At 31.1% G+C, this 21,023-nt stretch overlaps 1 protein-coding gene across 1 annotated transcript in view; it reads right to left on the bottom strand.

Annotated features, from left to right (window-relative positions):
* Positions 1-260: 260 nt before the first annotated feature.
* The window catches only part of LOC124354854, a 40,098-nt gene continuing 19,335 nt past the window's right edge, over positions 261-21,023 (bottom strand). The window contains exons 2-3 of the mRNA XM_046805613.1: positions 12,354-18,374; positions 261-6,690 (exon numbers count right to left, since the gene is read on the bottom strand). Of these exons, the coding sequence (XP_046661569.1) occupies positions 12,515-18,373 (5,859 nt within the window). The 5' untranslated portion in view covers position 18,374 and the 3' untranslated portion in view covers positions 261-6,690; positions 12,354-12,514. The remainder of the gene's footprint in view (positions 6,691-12,353; positions 18,375-21,023) is intronic.

Genomic DNA, 21,023 nt, shown 5'->3' with positions numbered 1-21,023 from the left:
CCAATTGATGTGATTTTGGTAAATTTTCATATGGAAGTGCCTTAAAAAGTAGAATGCAAAACCACAAATACAGATAACAGTTTTAGTTAATAAAAACCAAATAAATTATTCAAGTACAAGCTTACAGGCTGAAAACACAATCTTGTTTAATGCAGCTCATCAACCTTGGCCTTGAGCAGAACATTTGCAGAACAGCTTCATTTAGTTACATGAGAGCTGAAGAATTGTATGTTTTGGTTAAATACAAATAAATCACATTAGACAATTAAACCATTTTATTTTTGGCCAATATTGTCACATTTGTCATTGTGCATGGTTTTTACTCCTTAAGTGAATTGAAGAAACAGGTTACACATATAAAAAACACAGAAAAAACAAATACTTGATGCATTACATTATAACATATACAGGTACACACATGATATTTTATTCAACAGTGAACTTATTAAACAACTAAAAAAAACACTGAATTCACAATCTATAACCTTAAATTATAAATTGAAATTATTAACATTTCATCAAATAGTGGAGCACAGCAATAGCAACTTGATATATATTAAAATGTTAATTATGTCTACATAGGACATTAAAAATATATAAAGCTAAAAAAATCACATAAATGTATCCTGTAAAGTACTTATGATTCTTTATGATTTTTAATTAATTTATCCATGGCAAAAAATGAAATGATGTGAAAAGTGGAATTAGTTCACTTAATATAAACAGAGATTAGATTTTAATTTTGAAATACAATATGATAGACAAAATTATAGTAATTTACATTCAATAATATCAATTATTAAAAAAAAAAAAAAAAAAAAAACAATGATACCATACATTACAACAGGTTCAACTTGTTTATGAAACCCAAGACTTTTTTATAGCCATTAAGGCTATACTTGTGGTCATTTTAATTTTAGCCATATAAGAACAATTTTTAAGCCACTCAAATCAATTTCATAACCTTATTTTTAGTCTTCAATTTATGGAGGATGTCTCATTTTCAAGATATGGTTAACACGCATCAAAACGTTTTTCAGTTATTCTTCAGATGGTTATTCAGGAATATATCTTAAAAGTTTTGTTTTACTTCATCATTTAAATGTTCAAAAAGTACAAACTTTACAAAAAAAAATTAAAAAGCATTTTGATACATGCTGTCTTTAAAATTAGACATTCCCATACTTCCATGACTAAAAATAAGAGTGTGAAGTTATTATTTATTGTTTAACACTGTTTTTACGAGGTAAAACTCATGGCCGTTTCACTAAAGTTGGCTCTTCAACTTTATGAAAACTATACTAATTGCAAGGAAAACAAAAATATTTTCCACAATATTTTAGTAATAGGAATAACACAGGTTTGATAAAGATTAAAAAATATTTATTTATACACTTTGAACGAAAAGCAGGGCCGTAGCACAAGGCTATATGAATGTAAGTTTCCTCTTTCATCCTATTGAAATATTAATATTTTTACCATGTTTTTCTTTAGATGAAATACACTAAAAGTGATGTTCTAATACTGTTTACCCATCTATATATACAATTTTTGCACCAAAAGTTTATAAAGAGATTCCATCCCTCAGTTAAACAGATTTTATGTATAAATATATAATCACGAAAGCCCTACTTTACTTACTTTATTGCATTGTGCAGTACAAGATACGAGGGTCATGCAATAAATTCTTAGGAAAAGATAGAAAACTAGTTTTTTCTGCAAATTTTGTTTATTTCTCAACATAATCTCCATCAGCTCTATAAATATTTTCAATCTTTTTTCAAATTTTTTAAATTATCCAAAAATACGATTTAGGAAGTTCTTTAAAATAAGTATTCGTTATTCAGTAACTTCCTTGTTTGAAGTTAAGCGTCGTCCGCCAAGCCATTTTCTTTCAAATTCGGAAACAGCAGAGTCACCGGGGACCAAATATGGTGGATATTGCAACGTTTCAAACTTCAATTCAGCCATTTTTACTGATGAAACCTTACATGTATGCACAAGAGCATTGTTCTGGTGAAAGATGATTTTGATTCTTCAAATGTGGGAATTTTCCAAGCCTTTTTCCAAGTAGTTGATGAAAATTATACCCTTTGCATCTCAAAAGACTAGCCATCTTGCCAGCTGATTTCACTGTCTTAGCTTTCTTCAGTGTCCGTTCACTCTCAAAAATCCACTGTTGTGACTGTCCTTTTGTCTCTGGATTGTAGTAGTAAATCCATGTTTCATCAACAGTGATGTATTGATAAAAAAACTCTGTAGGATTGTGACATAGGATCGCTAAAACAGGCTCAGAGTCGACCTCATGATTTTTCTTATTGTCCTGAGTTACCAAAGCTGCACCCATCTCATGGAAATTTTCCCCAAAAATTGAAGTGACTACACCTTTATCACTGTAGCCTTAACTATTTCACACACTTTAATTTGTCGATAATTCAAAATCATTTCCCAGATATTTTCAATTATGTTCATCATTTATAGATGAACGGCCATGTTTAAACTTTTTTACTCAATTGTAAACTGTTGCAAACACAGGAGCAGATGTGCCATGAACTGCATACAACTCAGATTTTATTTCTTTCAGCACGTTAAACCTTTCAAATTTTAACACTGCTCAAAACTCACTTTACTCCATTATTATAAATAAACAAAAGTTGTTCACTTCGATCGTTAATAGCAATAAAACTACGTTATGGATTGAGTTGAAATTTTGACAGCTGTCTAGTTAATAATGCTGCTTACAAACATTTTTTCAATCCTACGGCGTGATATCTGATTTTCTAAGGACTTATTGAATGACCCTCATAATTACATTAAACTTCAATATTAAAACAAACTGAACTGTGCTCCATGTGTTTGTCACTTGAAATTGAAGTTTAGTTCCCAGACTTGTCATTAATACTGACACAACAGTATTTGTAATAACTGAGAATGGTTTAACTTTGATAATCTTTCATTATGATTCTTATTTATTTAAAACACTCCTGATGCACTGCAATTTTAATTTTTAAAAACAAACTGTAATGTTAAAACATTTATTTAAATGTTCAAAATTTTTGAACACACAGCCCGAATTTAGTCCCTTATTTAGAAAAATATTTCAAAAAAATACTACATTAAAATACAAAATATTTAAAATCCTTAGTCTATAGCCCCAGAACTATATAATTAAATAAAATATGGTACTATAACTTGTCAAATAGTTCCTAAATGTTGTAGATGTCCACTACATGTTTCGGAACTACTGTTTCATCCTCAGGTGGTAAAAAAGCTAAACAATTGCAAAATAATGCATAGTATGTATTCAATAGTTCTCTTCATAATTTTAAATAGTCAATGTAAGCACCATCATAATACTACTCAGAGTAAATTAAAACAATAACCTAAATTTAGATCAACTACTCCCACTTAAGTAAATACTTCTCTAGATTTCCAAAATCACGTAATTATTTTTCAAATGAATAAATTATTAATATAAAGAGAGTTTTAAAAACTCTCTGAAACCATGAAAAATAATGTTTTGGTTATATTCAAATATATTTCATAATATAAACATAGGTTTCCAGTAACTTTTATTTTCTCATCACATAAGTTGTTATCTCAAAAGATTTATGTAACAACAGCATTGTAACTTGGTACATGTACTTTTCTTATTTACTTGTAACTCAGTACTAAAAACAAAATATTTTTACTGGTTTTCAACAGGATGCCATTTAAAATTTTGGTTTAAAATGTCATGAAAACCGGAATAAACCAAAAATAATTAGTGAAGTAATATATATGAATAAAAAAAATATCAGTGCTTAATTTTCCAAAATTGATCTACATATAACTGAAATTAATGCTCCTATACAGTTTCATTTAAGTTCAATTATCAGATAAATTTGTTTATTAAACAATGAAAGATAATACATATTTAACAACATTTCTGTATTTACATAACCACAGAGATCAGTATCAGCGTCATAACTGCATGTTTTTATATCTTGAAAAATAACAATTTTTACAGTTTTTAGTAAATCAAGTGAGATTACTCTTCAGTGCTCCATTCAAGTTTTCTTCCAGTGAATAGAAAGATCTCTCCAGCAAGTACCTAGTGAGTATTATTCTTGTTTAAATGTATTAAGTTCTACCAGCTACAATCTTTCTCCAGCATATGTGGTTATTACTTGAACATACTAAGTTGGTACGGAAGTAAGGCAACATTTAATTCTTAACTTGTATTGTAATGTTGAATATTTGGTGAATTATTTAATTGTAAAAACTGCATGAATTATTTTTGAAATATTACTTGCTACCACATTAGGGGGCAGCAAAATCTGCTTGACAACTTTCTCAGAATCTAAGACCTGAAAGGTATCTAACAGCTTATTTTGCAAAGTGACCTTTTGGAAGCTTTGTAGTAGATCCAGCACATTGTGGCATCCCCTAAATAACATTGAAGGCAGGCAAAGTAGGCAGCTTGATTGCTTAATTATGTAACAGATCATCATGTAGCTTTTATGTTAGTCTGGAATCTACTAAAATATATCATGGCACTTAATAGTAGAATTACAATTAAGATAGATATTCTGACATATCCATTCTCTAATTTAGTGGAAAATCCTTTGGACAATGCTCTTTACCTTTAGGACAGATTGTATGGAACACAATACTCTTTGACCATAATAAATGTTTATTCTGTATTAACTGTCAATTACTCATCAATTTTTCTACAATTGTAATGGTAATATTATAAGCATACTGACGTCTTATATGATACATGTAAGTGATTAGATAGATCAGTAATACAAAAACCTGGACTGACAACTGTGGAATACACTATATGTATAATATAGCCATTATTGGGTCTTTGTATAGTATTATTGGTAGTATACCACCACTCTACAATCTTTAACTGATTTGCATAACTTTCTGTTATTCCTAAAACTGGCAATTTTTCAAGTAGACAACAGTGAGTGAGGCAATCAAGGCCTAAATCTAAGAAGAAGTTGATAATATAAGAAAAGTTGCCATCAATCAGCCTTTCAGAAATCAGTGTTTTAGTCAAAAACACGTTCACTTTGGCCGATTGCCCGAGCAAGTCACATGTTGCTCAACTAAACTGAGAGTCAATGATATAAAAATGTAGAGCTCTGTTTCTCACTCTAGTACTTGCTGGAATCTAACGGCAGATATCTGAAACTTTTTTTTAACTTGTTCTAGATGAAATGTAAAACCTTTATGTTTTCTCAGTTTGGACTCATGACAACCCTGATGGTTGCTTAGGCAATCATAGCATAGTTGCTACTATTTTCTTCTTCTATATAATGTTAATACTGTGGGCTATACATGTTACAAATATTGTTTTAATGACTGTTATACAATATTTTATAAATGTCAAATTAACAGGAGAAGTAAGGAAATCTGAACAGAGTCAGAACTGAAGTAGTATCATGCTCTATGAAGTGTTCTGGTTTTATTGTTTTTTTAGAGCTTATTGATGATGATGTCCAAAAGTTATTTATACAAAAAAAGTTTTAAAATTTTGACCTGGCCTGGGTGCAGCTGACGGGGTGTAGGGTGATTGCACAGGTATTGAATTATTATTGAATCTAAAATAACTTTTGTTTAGTCTCATTGAACAAATATAGTGCATATAAAATATTATTTTGTAAAATCTTATCTACATTATGAAATAAAAATTATTTTGAAACCAGTAAAATGTAAGTAAAAAGTACTACTTAATTTTTAGTTAGTTGTTAAAAATTAACTACATGAGTTATGAATCTGATAAGAGAAATATTCATCCAAATTACAATACTGAATCATACACATAAACAAAATAATAGACCAAAAAACCAATAATATATTATAAAATATGTTTGTCCTGACCCAAAGAACACTTTTTACAAAGCAATACGAGCTCCAGGATATTCTTTAAATTTATTTAATAAAAAATAACAATGCTTTGTTTATTTATATTATTTTTTAGTAGAGCATAAACATAAAATATCACAAAGAAATATACATCACCTTAAAAATACTTAATCGTAGATATGTTATGTAAAAAATGAAGTAAATCGGTACAATTAGTAATTCATAAAAAAATAGATTAGGTAGTTTGATATTTTTACAAGAAAAGTAACATTTTTTTCAAATTAAAAGATTTTTGCCCATCTGAGAAAGGTTTACTATGTAATATCTAACAAATATTTAACAATAATCATATTTTTACATTTTTGCATTTATTTATAAAAATAGCAGTTATTTGCATAACTAAAACTGAATTTAAAATATAATTTGTATTTTTTACACTGGTCATCAGATAATATGCAATTTATTATTTAAATATACTATCATCTCACAAACAAAAACATTTTTATCACATAGCTCTATAATAACTATAATTTTATTTACAAACTAATCTCGAGTTAGCATTCTTTGGAAAGTACAAAGAATAAAAAAATACAAAACATGAAGTACATACAAAATTCCATTGTGGAATATATTTAAAGTAATATACAATATTATTTACACTATGGCCTATACAGTACATATATGAATGTGTATATTACCATTGACGGCTCACACTTATTTTGCACATACAGACGAGAGTTGTTCTTCGGCAAAGTTGTAAGATATTACATTATTTTATATTCATAATTGGTCCATTGTTTTTATTTTGTCTTCAGACAGCATCTAGTGAATCTAAAATAAATTCATAACAGGTATTAATGGACTTTATTTTTATTGTACAAAACACTTTAACTAGTATAAAATTAATTCACTAATACTATTTCAATGTGAATATCTAGGATATCACTAGATTGAGTGATCTAATTCTACTTTATTATTTGTTTACTCTTTTATTTAGAATGATTTATAAGAAGTCAGTGATTATAGACTTTATATAGACATGATTATGGCTACACACCTTTATTGGTAGTAAAAAAATCATTAAAAATCGTAGGGGAAAATAGTGATTAGGTTAACAGTAATTTAGTAGGCCTACAACGTTATTCTTAAAATTTCATTCACAAGAGCGCAGAATCCCACTTTGAGATTCAGTGACTGACTGAGGTAAATCAAGAAGAGGGGATAGAAGATTTATAATTTAGTGGAAACAATCTATATTTAATAAAGCAGTCTTAAAAAGTTTATCTAATTTTTTTATAGAATAAAAGCTGGCATAATCTAGTATATAAGAACGAAGAATGTATTGCTCAATATGTGTCACCCAGGGAAAGTTTTTATAGGAACTTCTCATGTTTTAATAATCATTTCATATAATCATCATAATAGTCATTTATTATATGTAATTTTGTTTTATTTATATTTAAGTTGGTATTATTGAAGTGTTGTTCAGATAATACATGCATGCATGGTTTAATTTTGTTACGTCTGTATAGGTTTGATGCTGCTAGGTTAATTTGATTATCGCTGACCTGTCTTTAACCATGTCTGCTCTGCATTATCTTTGCAACAGCTGCTTGGTGGTCTCAAGGACGATCAAGGTATACATATTACTGAACCAGAGGGAGTTCTAAAAGCCATGATGGAAACACACTTTCCGGACTATATCCTTTATGACAATGATCAACCACTCAGCTGATTGAGATCAAGATGGCAATAGCAGGTTTGGCTAGCATCCAAAGGGTGACTTGCCTTGCTATCGGTGGGGCTTTTCAAAGTGTGCCAGGCGCAGCTCTAGACTGTTGCCTCAACCTCGCCCCCCTGAACATTGTCATTTGGGCTATGGGCAGGAGGCGTGTCTACTGTCTTTAGCAGGTGGGACTTTGGTCGGGCTCAGGCTGCAACAGGGGCCACTACAGAATTAGCATCCTGATTCAGGGAAATGCTCTGACGATTAGTATTTTCACAGATAGCCAGGCAGCATTGAAGGTGTTAGACTCTTGTGTATTAAACTCCAAACTTGTCTGGGATTGCTATCAACTCGTTTCTTCCCTTGCCAGAATCAACAATGTTACTGTTTGTTGGGTTCCTGGTCATGAAGGGATCCCTGGGAACAAGAGAGCTGATGTCCTGGCTAGCTTGAGCTCAGCCTCCAATATGATGGGAACTCAGCCGTTTTGTGGCATTTCTAGGGGTCAATCCTTTATGGCTGTCTCGGAATGGGTTCACACTGAGCATGAGAGAAGGTGGAGGCTACATCCGGAACATGGTTAACTGCCCTGTAAGAGCAAAAGTGGTACACGATATTTGGTAGTTTGGACAAAGGTGGCGAATTTCCTCAGGAGGGCCTGATCGGTTGTTTTCGGCGGTTTATAGAATTGTAGACTGGTCCAGGGCCTAGTAACAAGGGCTGAGCCATTTCTTTGATCTCAGCGCGGTGCCGCCACGGCAGGCGGAGTGGTGGGAGGGGGGTGCCATGACGTCGCTGGCCTGATCAGGCCAGATACCGCCACCACGCCTGCACCGCGTTGCAACTTGCAGGGACTGGCCGTGTTGGCGTTGAACATGTGTTACATTGGCGCACTGTCGTTTACACGCTGCTGCACATGCCGAAGTGATTTAATTGAGGTTGATCCTCAGTGATTTGATGTGGATTTAGTCTATTTATGGAGTGTCAAAATGAGTTGTTGTGCTGTGGCTACTTATCCAAATAACTCTAAAAAGACTAAAGGAAGTGAACAGCGAGTAGTGTACCATAAGTTTCCAAAAGACAGTGAGACTAGTAAAATTTGGTTATCAAAGTGTAAAAGAGGAGACGCGGTAAATTGTAAGTATACCTATGTGTGTAGTGATCATTTTGCACCATCTGACTACATTGGTGACATGAAAAATCGCTTATTAGGGCTGCCTCAGAAATTGTTATTAAAGCCCTTTGCTGTTCCGTCAATAAAACTTCCCACTATCAGTAATGACGATGACGATGTACGCAATGAACGGATAGAAAAACGACGTGTTCGTAAAAACGCAATTGAACGATTAGACAGTTTAAGTCCAAAAAAACCTCGAATTGAGCCGCTAAATACAGACTGATTAGACGAAAGTAACCTCGTACAACCGAGTTCTGTTTGCGAAAAATGCGAGAATCTGTTAGAAGAAAACAACAATCTGAAATCTTCCATTGATGTTTTACAACAAAAAATAACTAATCTGAGAAGAGAGCATGATATATTGTATAAATCCATTGCGAAAAAAGGAAAATGCATTCTAAAACCTTAAGAAGGCATGCAAAAACTGTCAAAACCCTGAGGACAAAACTAATGTTTGCAAGCAAGCCATACACGTGTATGCCAGAGTGAGAACTTTTATTAGATTAAGGAACGTTAATAGTAACTTAGAATGCAAGAGGAAACAGCTTAAAAAAGCTAAGAAGTGGATTCAATCAAAAAAAGACTGAAGAACAGTGTTGAACTAGATAAATGAGTGCTGTACCTATTAAGTGGTATCAATCTATTAACATGCATAATTGTAGTTTTAGGTATTGACGTCCTAAACAAAACAGTAAACAAATAATGCTGTAAAATGAACGAACTAATTTTATTTGGACTTGCAATCTTTTCGTCATTGGTTCTACTAGACATTTACATTGCCTAAGTTAAGTCACAAAATATTTTCAAACATATCCATAAAATTATTTAAATAGTTATTAATCAATAAGATGTGTGCAAATTGAAAAAAAGTAGATTCGACGGATATTATTTCTTTCTAAAATTATTCTATTATTCATTTGTATAGAAAAGCCTAAGGGAATATTAATAATATTTTATTCCAATTCTTCCAACGAAACTTATAGATAAACTAATTTACTACAACTTTGCCGCTAAAAGTTTGTTTTTAACCAAAAAATAACGCTTATAAACTTTCAATGTATTGCATTTCGGAGTTCAAACACGCCTTTTTGTGGTTGTACAATTTTCAAATCGATACAAATTGAAATATATTTATACTGCTAGTTTCAGAAGATCACACAGTTTAAGAATATATAAGGATGTCCTTAATTATATTATTCTAATGATGTGTAATAGCGTGTAAACCATAACGCTCCCATAGTGGCAAGCGGGTAGACGCGGCAGACGTCAGGTTCGTGACGTATGCGGTTACGTGACCAGGGGGTCACGCCGGCAGGGAAAATGGTGCAGCCCTTGATACTAGGCCCTGAGACTGGTCGGCCTCATGGTGTGCTTCCGGGATGCGCAAAAGGCCCTTGAGACTTAAGTGCATGGCAATAGGCCGCCCAATAGAAGAAGATTACCACCTCCGTTAAATGCAGTAACTCAACATTCTTTAAAGGATTACCACCAATTATGACAATGACTAAGACAAAGTATGGATCCACTTTAATGTGAAGACGGGAGAGTTTCTGAAACCGCAACCAATAACTCTGTTCCCAGCACAGGAAAGAAAAGACTCTCATAAGGTGTGATTGCAAAGGAGAATATGCTCAATCCTGCGACTGTTAACGATCAATTATAATGTACAACAATGTGTGCGCATTGTCGAAGCAGACATTGTGACAATACAGAAAACATTAATATGGATGAAGATGAATTGATAACAAATTAAATGTAAAACTTTTAATGTAATAGTACTTTTCATGTGGAATACGAGAAAATGATTTGTATTATTCCATTCACAACTTTTTTGCTGATTTCTTCCTTCTAATTTAAAAGAAACTTTGATGAACTACAAAATGAAATATCTGAAGATATTTCAATGTACTAAATAAAAAGCTTGTGTATAAGATAAAGCCAATTATTAATATATATATATATATATATACCTAATTTAAGAAATTAAAACATACTAGTAGTCTTCCAGTAGTTGAACAGAACAAGGAAATATATTATGTCTGTTACGGGACAAACAGTGGTAAAAAAAATTTAAGCTTGTTTAATATGGTTTTGTATACGTTCCTTCACGATAACAAAATTTTAGTTCTTTATACAACATAAGAGTTATAAAACAAAAATAACTTTTATTATTAAATATCATGCTAAATACAATAAAACAAACTTTTCACTATACAGAACTTTTATGATTTTCAGATCATAGATAACTTTATGAAGTCCTCGATCTAAATTGCTACTCTCTTTACTTATTTATTTCGCTACAAAAAGAAGAATGTGGGGGAGACCCCGGGAGTTTTAACTTATGATTAAATATACTATAATAAACATCTGTAAAAAGTCAAAATCAACTTTTTACTTCGCAGTTCAGGGTAATAACCTATATTGACTGGACTAATGTGGCATTATCAGAATTCTGACAAAAACAGAAATTTACAATACAATTGCAATCAGTAATTGTAATTTTGAGAAAACAATCTCAGTCATCTTCCTATTTGTCCCACTGGATACAATATTCCAGATTGACATCTCACATTGACATGAACCATAACAATTTCCCTACCATCATCAAGATAGATCATAGTTAATCTAAAACACCATGATTTACTGAACATTAATTTTTTGCTAAGGGCTTAACAATGGCTCTAGTCAACTTGGGGTTCCCAAATTTATTTAGAAGTATTAGAAGAGAACTATTATTTTGTGTAGTATGAAGCGTATTTGAAACATACATACAGGTTTCCTCTTATGTCAGTGATATAATAAACAACAATTTACATGTCGAAATGTGTAAGTCTATCAACTTCTGATTAACTGCAGTTTATGAGTGTATGACAAAATTATCTTTAAATCTATGAAATATATTATGCTATTTTAAAAAACCTTGGAAAAGTTAGAAAGTTGGTTGTAACAATTTGATGAAAATTAACAAATAAGTGTATGCGTTAAGAAACTGTTTTGCTTCTTGGAAATGCTTGTTAAAATGTCAATATTGCTACTTCCAGCTTGGAACTGAATATCCAGACTATAGCCCAGAGCTGGCACCTTCAGACCACTTCATTCCACGAAATAGTTATTGTGTAGTGCTATGAGAACAGAAACCTTGTTACAAATATAGTCAATCAATGGACACTTTATTGGCAGATTTTATAAATTTTTATTTTCAAAATCTTGTTCCATGTAATAAATACTTTGGCAATGGTGGTCACTATGTAGAGAAGGTTTAGGGTACATACTGTTAACAAAAAACTTTGTTGTTCAACATTATTTTATTTATTTAATTAAAAAGAATGTTATAACATTTCAAACTTAGATAAAGTTATTTCCTAGAAAGAATTCTTAAATCAAACTTTTAGGATCTTTACAGATGTTTTTGATTAAAGTATAGTGATTATATTTATTTTGTTATCTTAAAAATTATACACACACTTAAAAATTTGGTATTTCTACTTTCGTTTTCTAGAAAGAGTAAGTGAATCAAATTATTATTTTTCATTGATTAACATCAAAGGTTTCTTAATTAAAGCATGCAATTTTTAATAAAATTTCACTTACCCTTAATCAAGATCCTTCGATTTGATGCTGGATATCACACTGAACCTTTATGTCATGTCTCTCTTACTAAATAATGGCATTCATTACACTTATCAACAATTTAGCAAACTACTTTAGATTCAAAAGAGTGGATTCATTCTGTTTCGTACAAACATGTAGTTTTATTTATCACCTGTTTTATTCTTCATGAAATGTTTGAGAAATAACTGGTCCAAGTTGCCAATAGGAGGGTCAGATCCATTTTTTGGCTTCTGCATTTGTGTTGGTGTTTGAAAAGTCCCAATATTTGGTTGGCCATTAATTTGGTTTCCACCCCTCTCTGAATCACTGTGTTCCAAGTTCCTAGAATGTTCACTCTGTATGTTCTCTAGATTGGCCACTGTAGAATTATGAATTAAAATGTTTTTGTGTTCATCGTACTGTTTTAATAAATTGTTAATAAACTCAAAAGTTGTGATAAAACTTATATCATCCATAGAGAAAACATCACAACTTTCTCCATTCATCTCAGTACTTTGTTTTAATACCATTTGTCTGATCATATTTCTTAACTTGTACCTATAGTTGGCATTAACAGAGTCAATACGTTCCAAATGCTGTACTATTCTGCAGTAAACAGCAGTAAGTAGTGAAGTCATATCATCTTTTCTAATTCTGCTCACAATTGTAGCAAATAAAGGTACAAAACTCTGGCCTCGAATTTTCAGAACGACAGCAAAATCTTTTTCAGCCCTACGTTTTTCTTCAATTATCGTTTCAGGAGATGTTAACTGATCAATTTTCTTTAGACGCTCCTCTTTCATAATTTCAGATGCTATTAAAAGGTGCAGATCATCTACCAATTTAGGTATTTTGAGGAGAACAACATCGGTAAATAGCTCATCACATAACTTAAAAAAAACAGTTTTAACTGCTTCTGGATTGTTAGGTTGCTCAGAAGATTTCTGGATATTTTGGCTATTTTCTTCTAGGTTATTACATAATATATCAGATGAGGTTGCTTGAACCATTTCAGTTGGTCTTTTATCTATTAAAGTTAATTGTGATTCAGTATGTATTACATTTGGATTTGATTTTACACTTTTATCCATTATACTAATGGGCATAATTTGATTATTTTGCAAATTAATAAATTGTGACATAGCTATTGTATTTATGTTGACTGGTTTTACTACTGCTATAATAGGTGTTGTGGGATTAGAAATTTCAATAGGTCTTGATTGAATAGCTATTATTGAGGGGCTAGGTATATATTTCAATTTAGAAAGCTTTGCTCTATTTTCCTTCACCTTCTTTTTTTTAAGTTTTACAGGCTTAGCATTTGTTGTAGTCAGATTTCTTTCAGAAATACTTGAAGGTAAAACTGAAGAATCTGAACATTGCTGCACATTTGTTGTAACACCTATAGGTGAATGAGATTTTTTCTTAACATACTTGCGTTTTGGCTTTACAGATGTACTTTTTGTAATCATATTATTTAATTGGTTATTATTATTACTCTCAGTTACATTTAAAGATGATACTGACGATGAAGTTTGAGGATCTGAACTTTGTTGAGCTTTAGACACAGCAATGGCTGACTGAGATACTTTTCTCACGTACTTGCGTTTTGGTTTTACTAACTTACTGCTTGTTGTGTTACTCTTGTTCCATTGATTATTAACCTTCAAAGACGATATTGAAGATGAAGTTCGAGGATCTGAATATTGCTGACCACTTGGCATGTCAGTTGCTAGTTCAAAAGATAATGCATTTTCTGGCAATGAGCTATTTACAGTGACACCTAACTCTTCTAAACTCCTTATTCTTATTCTCCCAACATTACAATGTCCTAAATTAGTAACATCCATAGAATCACTTTTTGACTTTGCATCTATTACAGGCACTTCTGATTTACTCAGAGGAATACATGTCTCATCATTTAAGTCCTCTACATTTTCAGAGTCACTTGATTCTGATAAAACAATGACATCATTATCAACATCATTTTTAATTAAATCTTTCTCATTTGAATTTGTAGAACTTAAATTTTTAACATCTTCATTTCCACATTTAAGGCTCGGGAAAGATTTTGTTTTAGTCTTCCTATCTGTAACACTTTCCTGATGGACTAAATTATGCTCAGTTAATGGTTCTGTCAATGTTTTAGGTGGTTTGATAATCTCAGAAGAGTCTTCAAAATTCCTTGTCCTTATTTCCTTCAGAATACCATTTCCTGAATTATTGGTACACAGAGATTCACATTTTGATCGTGAGTCTGAAATAGGAAGTCCTTTCTTACAATAATGAATACTACTTGTGTTGTTAATGACAGCTTCAATATTTTCAGAATCACTTGAGCCTGTTAAAATAATAACATCTGTGTTATCATTAGTGCCAGTAGCAACATTATTTATATCCCAATTCTCTTTAATTGAATCCTTTGAACTTGTCTTTGAAATATCTCCATCTCTAGAATCCAGGTGATGAGGAGATGCTACAGTTTTTACATTTATATCTTTTTCTTTCTCTGCATTATGTTCAGTCAAAGTTTTGCTCAATGACTCACTCGAATTTGTTACCTGAGAACAGTTATATATATCTTTTGGTGGACTAGATTTAAAACTAGAATTTGTACTTTCTGAACTTGATTCTTCTGATGATCCAGACCGAGATGTTTCATCACTTTCATCGCTACTTGAGATATCTTCTGATGAACTTGATGTTTTGCAAACAGCCTCAGCAGTTGTAGAAAAGTTTAAATTGTTATTTTCAACAGAATCACTATTTTTGTTACATTCAACAGGAGTAAATGTAGTAACGTGTTCTATATGACTAACATTTGTATTAATACTTGGTGTATCGTGACTTTCTTCTGAAGTTTTGACTTCTGTAACAGATGTGTTGGACATATCAACAGGAGGCTGAATATTTCCTGCGTATCTATATATAGTACCTCCAAATCTTATTCTAATACCTTTGGGTTTTTCTTTGTGGGTTTCACATCTCACTTCTCCATTATCTTTTTTACCAGTAATATTGGCTAGTGGACTTTTTTTTGTAGGTTCTTTTGCAACTCCAATTCTATATACAGATGCATGCTTACATTGAGTATCTTCAGCTATCTCGTTTTGCAGCTTAGTTTGGGTTTGTGCACGTGTTTCATTTAGGGTTTCTATGTAAAATTTATTGTTCTCTGAAGAACTCTTTACTTGCAAGACATTGTTGCTGTTATATTCTTGAGCATGTTTACTTGTGTCTATACTACTGGTTGTGTATTCTTCATGATCAGCTGAATAAAACGATATGATTTTCTCTGGTTGTTTGGCAGAATTTTTTTCTCTAACTGGTATAATTTTGTCATTCTTTCCATTAACATTTAACGAACTTTCAATACTGTGAGTTTCCTTTTGAGAAGATTTAGCCTGTTGTAAAGGTATATTTCCCAATTCTCCATTCTGTGTAACAACACTATTTATGTCTCTCTGGGAACAAGACAATGGATTATAGCTAGGATTACAAGGACGAAATGTGGTAGTATGAACATGGTGTGGTAATGGGGCCTTTTTATTTTCTTCTTGTAATTTAACTTGGGGGACTTCTCTGGTGTAAGAAAGGTTATTTACATTTAGTGGTTGCCCAGCCAATACTGAAGAACTTTGTGGTGAGGGAAACCAACCAAGCATACTTGCAGTTGCTTCTGCTGTCTTCTTGATGGGCTTCTGAATCTTGTAAGGATTACTGTCCATTTGAGATAGAATATTGCTCAATAAATCACACTTGGTTCCCTCTGTTGTAATATCTTTCAACCCCTTACTATTAGGTTCAGCAACATTTTTTTCATCAGATTTCTTTAATAAAGGCAGTTTTGTACGTTTTATGGTACAATTATTATCATTTTTTAGGCTGCCTTGGTTGTTATTTGTCTTATCAACATGAGAGTGCCTTACCTTTTTCTTATACAACAATTGTTCACCTTCAGAAATATATTCAGTACATGTAGAGTTTACGTCAACACTGCTTTGTGTGTGATTCTCTACCACTGCCGTATTTGTAGTCTCTCTTTCATTGTTGTCTGTAGAAGGATTTGAGTAACTACGATGTATTCTTGAATCTGTTGGAACTTTGGTTCCTTTGTTGTTTCCAGATTTGTTATAGTCACTATGAGGATAGCTTACATTTCTGCTAGTATCTATATTCTCTATTGAATTAGTATTAGAATACAAAGTAGACGTAAGTGATGCCTGTGTGCTGTTTTCTCCAGTGTTATCTACACAATTTATAAGGCTCTGGTTACGTTCTTCAATAATATTTAGCTTATCTTTACTGATTTGTCTAGGGTTTACACTGGAATTATTTATTTCTATTTTAAATGTTTCTAGGCTTGAGCAGTGAGCTACATTTTCATTTTTTTGAACTGCACTTGTCAACTGAACAGTATTTGAATTAACTCTGGACATATCATCTTGCTTTATTGTTAACGGTTTTGATTTTACCTTCGGATTTGATTCCAACTTTTCTCCTTTATTCACATTATTTTGAATTTTTTTATAAATCTGAACAGATGATTTATTGGAAGTAGCAAACATTTTTCTAAGATTTTGTATTTTATTTTGATGATTGGTTGATGATTTGGTTTGTGATGTTTTTAATGGCATATTAGCTATGCTTTTCCAAGCATTGGTGTTTAGATTCAAATTGGGAGGCTGAGGAAGTAAAATTGTTTTTTTAGGCTCTTTCTGTTTACATGATAATACTCGTTTTGAGTCATCCAATTTTGTATTTTCATTAGCTTTGATCAGATTCTCAAATGGATGTCGACCACTTTTGTTACAGGTCTTTGTTAAATTTTGGTTATTTTTAACAGACTTCTCATAATCTTGAAAATTATTTTTATGTTCATTTTCACTCTCCAAAGTCTGAACTGAATGAGGAGATTGTTTTTCTTCTTCGCTTTCAGAAGATAAAATAGCGTTTGTACGTCCTTTTTGCTTTTTGGTCCTCATTTGTTTCGAATTTGATTTATGTTTTGCAGTAGTTTTGTATATTAGATCATGACTATGGTTTGATTTTTCTAAGTTATATTTAGGATCATCAGCATCACTATTATTTGGACTTGTCGATAAAACACATAAGCGTTTATATTGTGGCAGTTTATATGGTTTTGATTTAGATGATTTAGGATCATTTTCATTATCAGAATTTCCCGATGAACTTGAATCAAGGAACCTGCTGGGTGGTTTATTTAATGGCTTGTCTTTCTTATTTGTGATATTGTCTTCATAATGCATGTTAATCGAGCTGGACTGACAAGTAGTAGTAGAATCAGATCGTTTCATCATGTTTTTGTTACTTTTACCTGTAGAATGTCTTTTATCTGACTTCAGGTTTTTAACAAGTACTTTCTTTTTAGGTGTAGATTCTTGAAATTCTATAGAATTCTTTGGATCTTTTTGGGTTGAACTTTTCTGATGATATGTCTTACCTGATTTGTTATTTTGTGTACCTTCATTTTCTGTTGTAATTGAATTTAGTACTTTTCTATCTTGTTTTGAAGAGTTCGACTTTTCTTTTCTTGAAGTATTTTTTGCTGTGAAATTAGTGTGCTTGTTATAAGAATCTTTTACAAGACCCTGCATTTTTTCTTCTTCCTGTGACGCAATCCGTTTACTACTTATTTTGTTACTAGTACTATCTAACAATTGTTCTTTTCTTTTTTTATGCTTGTGGCAATGATTCTCTTGACCAATTTCATCATCTTTATCTGAAGAGGTGTCATGTTTTCTTTTCCAATCCAAAGCTCTAGATGGAAGTACAGTGTGTGAGTAAATATATGTGTCTTCTTCATCAGTATCATCATCAAACATAGGGTATGGAAACCTAAGAGCAAGAGTTGGTCCAGTATCCAATTTACATTCACTAGCTGGTTGAATATCCACTATTCCATTCAAATCCTCTTCATCTGAAGAAAAAACAGACATCGTCTGGATCCATTTTTTTTGCTTTGTTAGCTCCCTTCTTCTTGAGGGGTCTTGATCCATTCTGCAACAGTATAAATAGGTATCAATACATTATACAAATAAAAAATACACAACTTCCATACACATTGATAAACTAGTAATGTATGTGAAGTGAAAAATTACATTTTACTTTGTACCGAAATTATGATTGTCATATTCATCTTTAGTGAAAGTACAAGTTTTTAAAAGTTACATATTTATAATAAAAAACTTTATCAAATAATTTTAAATTAAATTGAAATGTTGTTTGTGGACATAGAAAAATCTTTAACCCTATTTTCAAATGTTAATTCAGATATAGTGATTTACTGTTTTTAAATTAAATAAATCATTAAAGAGGGAGAATAATGCTACCAGATGAAAATAAGTGCACAAAGCAGAGACAAAGATTAATTGATATGAAATTTTGTTGATTTATGATATACTTTGACCATGGTTGCAGAAAATGTTCAAATATGTGAGCATTATTCATGGAAAATTTTAGTCAGCTCAGCAAGATCTGGTGAAAAATCTCAAACAATACAAACATTTATACTAAATTGAAAAAATAAAAAAAAATAATAAAAACCACTTAATGCACCAGATTAACAAGAAACAGGCCACTTGCAGATGAAACGTATCTGAAGCATCTCAGTCCAGTCAGTTTCCAATCTGCTGGCATAATAAGTCCACAGTCAGCCTATAGACCAGGTGTTAGTTTTTGTTGGCACTGTGTTTTAATTTAAATTTGTTTAGTTATAAATGAAAATTTTAAACATCAACAGTAGACTGTGTGAAAGTACCGAAAGTTCTATCAAAATTTGGTGCTACAAATAGATGTATGCCTACTCTTTTATTAAAAATTTGGGTTTTGCATAAAAGTTTGTTTTAATTATTGTTTTTCTAATGTACACTTTCAAGTAGTTTTAGCAAAATTTCATGAACATGATTAATAATTCTGTTATATTTAGAAAACCACCCACATTTAAAAGTAAGTAATGCTATCTCCTATCTCATCTTTAGGGATGTATTTAATCTCAATACCTTTAACTTGTGAAATCAATTACCACCTGAACCTGAGAGCCATGAGAACTTATCTAACTCTTGAACAATAGATACTGATAAATATCTATTGCATTGATAAATACAAACTGGGAAAGGAGAGATGAACTGATGGGAAGTACTATTTCAAAAATCCGTATTTTTTGTGCATGAATAAAATATGATTACTTTTATTTATAATGTTACAGTTTTTATTATTTGATTAAAAAGTATTTCATAATTTAGTTATAACATGAAACAATTTCAAATTAAACGGTTTATTATAATAAACTATTTATTTTTATCATTTCAAATCATGTTATAAACCTTTATCAATATCAATCAATATCTTCCTAAAATAAAGTAAAATATAATTTAATTATTCATATATACTAAAAGTATTAGAGAACATTATCAAGATGAATGGTTCAAGTATAAAGATACACAGCTTTGTTAATCATTAGGAAAGTTTTAATTAATATTGACTAATGCCCATTTTGTAATTACTTTGGTTTTTACTCAAACATTTTATTGAAGTTTGCCTGTTACACTTATTGATGGGGTAATAATATTTATTTCTGTTAAATAGTATAAAAAATTCTATTAAAAATATGTGTAGTATTATGGAAATGTACCATTGAAAAATAGTGCTATGAGGAAATCGAAAATAGTCATATATTCTGCATTGCTTGGGTTTGGCGGGTTTCACTGGCTCTGTATTGTGATGTTCTCTTGAGAATATTTTGAATTATTTAAAACAATATTGCAGCCAATTTAACGAAGTACATTTATGGTTTGTTAACAAGTAACAAGAGTTCCAACTGAGTGAGTTGTCTACCAATGTAACCAAGCTACTCGTGCCAGTCTCAATCAGTTATTAGATTTATTTAAATATGAAGTGAAATTAATTTATGAAGTCAGTTTTAGGCCTCATTTTCACATTTAAATACATAACTTTCAATACTTTAGATTGAGTTCTAGGTTATAGTGTTGAAACAATGTTTGAATTATTCGTTTAGTACTAAATAAAATATGAAGAATAAACTTAAATAGACCTCTCCTCTTTTGTAATTTATAACTCACAATAACTTTAATCCATTGAATAACTATTTATTGAGCCTCTGCAGTACCGGTAGCAGCAATAAAAAAGGACAAAACTGCAAGACTGACTGAATCTTTCTTAAACAAAATTCATAAAAGATAGAGCATTAGCTATTTTACCACTGCCTTTACAATTAAATATTCATTGTATATATTAAATACCATATATGTAAATAAAATTATTAATTTAAAAAATTATATTAGTATATTTTTTTTATAATGTTTGACATTTTTATTATACGTTAGTTAATTTCTAACTAACTCTTTTTTACACTTTTTACTCACTATGCATAAAATTACTTTTAATTTATCAAACCTACTGTAGAATTGGCAAATATTCCAAATAACCTTCATCTTGATGTTCATGTTATTCATTCTCGCACAAAACCGTGAATTGGCAAAACTGTTTTTTAGCACCAAAATTATTGTTTTCCACTTCCATCACTATTACTGATTTGCACTATTTTTCACTGTCTAATAACAAAGTAACAAGGAAATCTAGCAGTTTTTTACAACCGTTAAGATTGAGCTCACAACTAAACAAAAACAA

This window comes from Homalodisca vitripennis, chromosome 2 (genome assembly GCF_021130785.1).
Source record: "Homalodisca vitripennis isolate AUS2020 chromosome 2, UT_GWSS_2.1, whole genome shotgun sequence".
In the NCBI taxonomy this organism is placed as follows: domain Eukaryota; kingdom Metazoa; phylum Arthropoda; class Insecta; order Hemiptera; family Cicadellidae; genus Homalodisca; species Homalodisca vitripennis.
The sequence above is the reverse complement of the archived record's forward strand: the minus strand, read 5'-3'. Positions and strand labels throughout refer to the sequence as shown.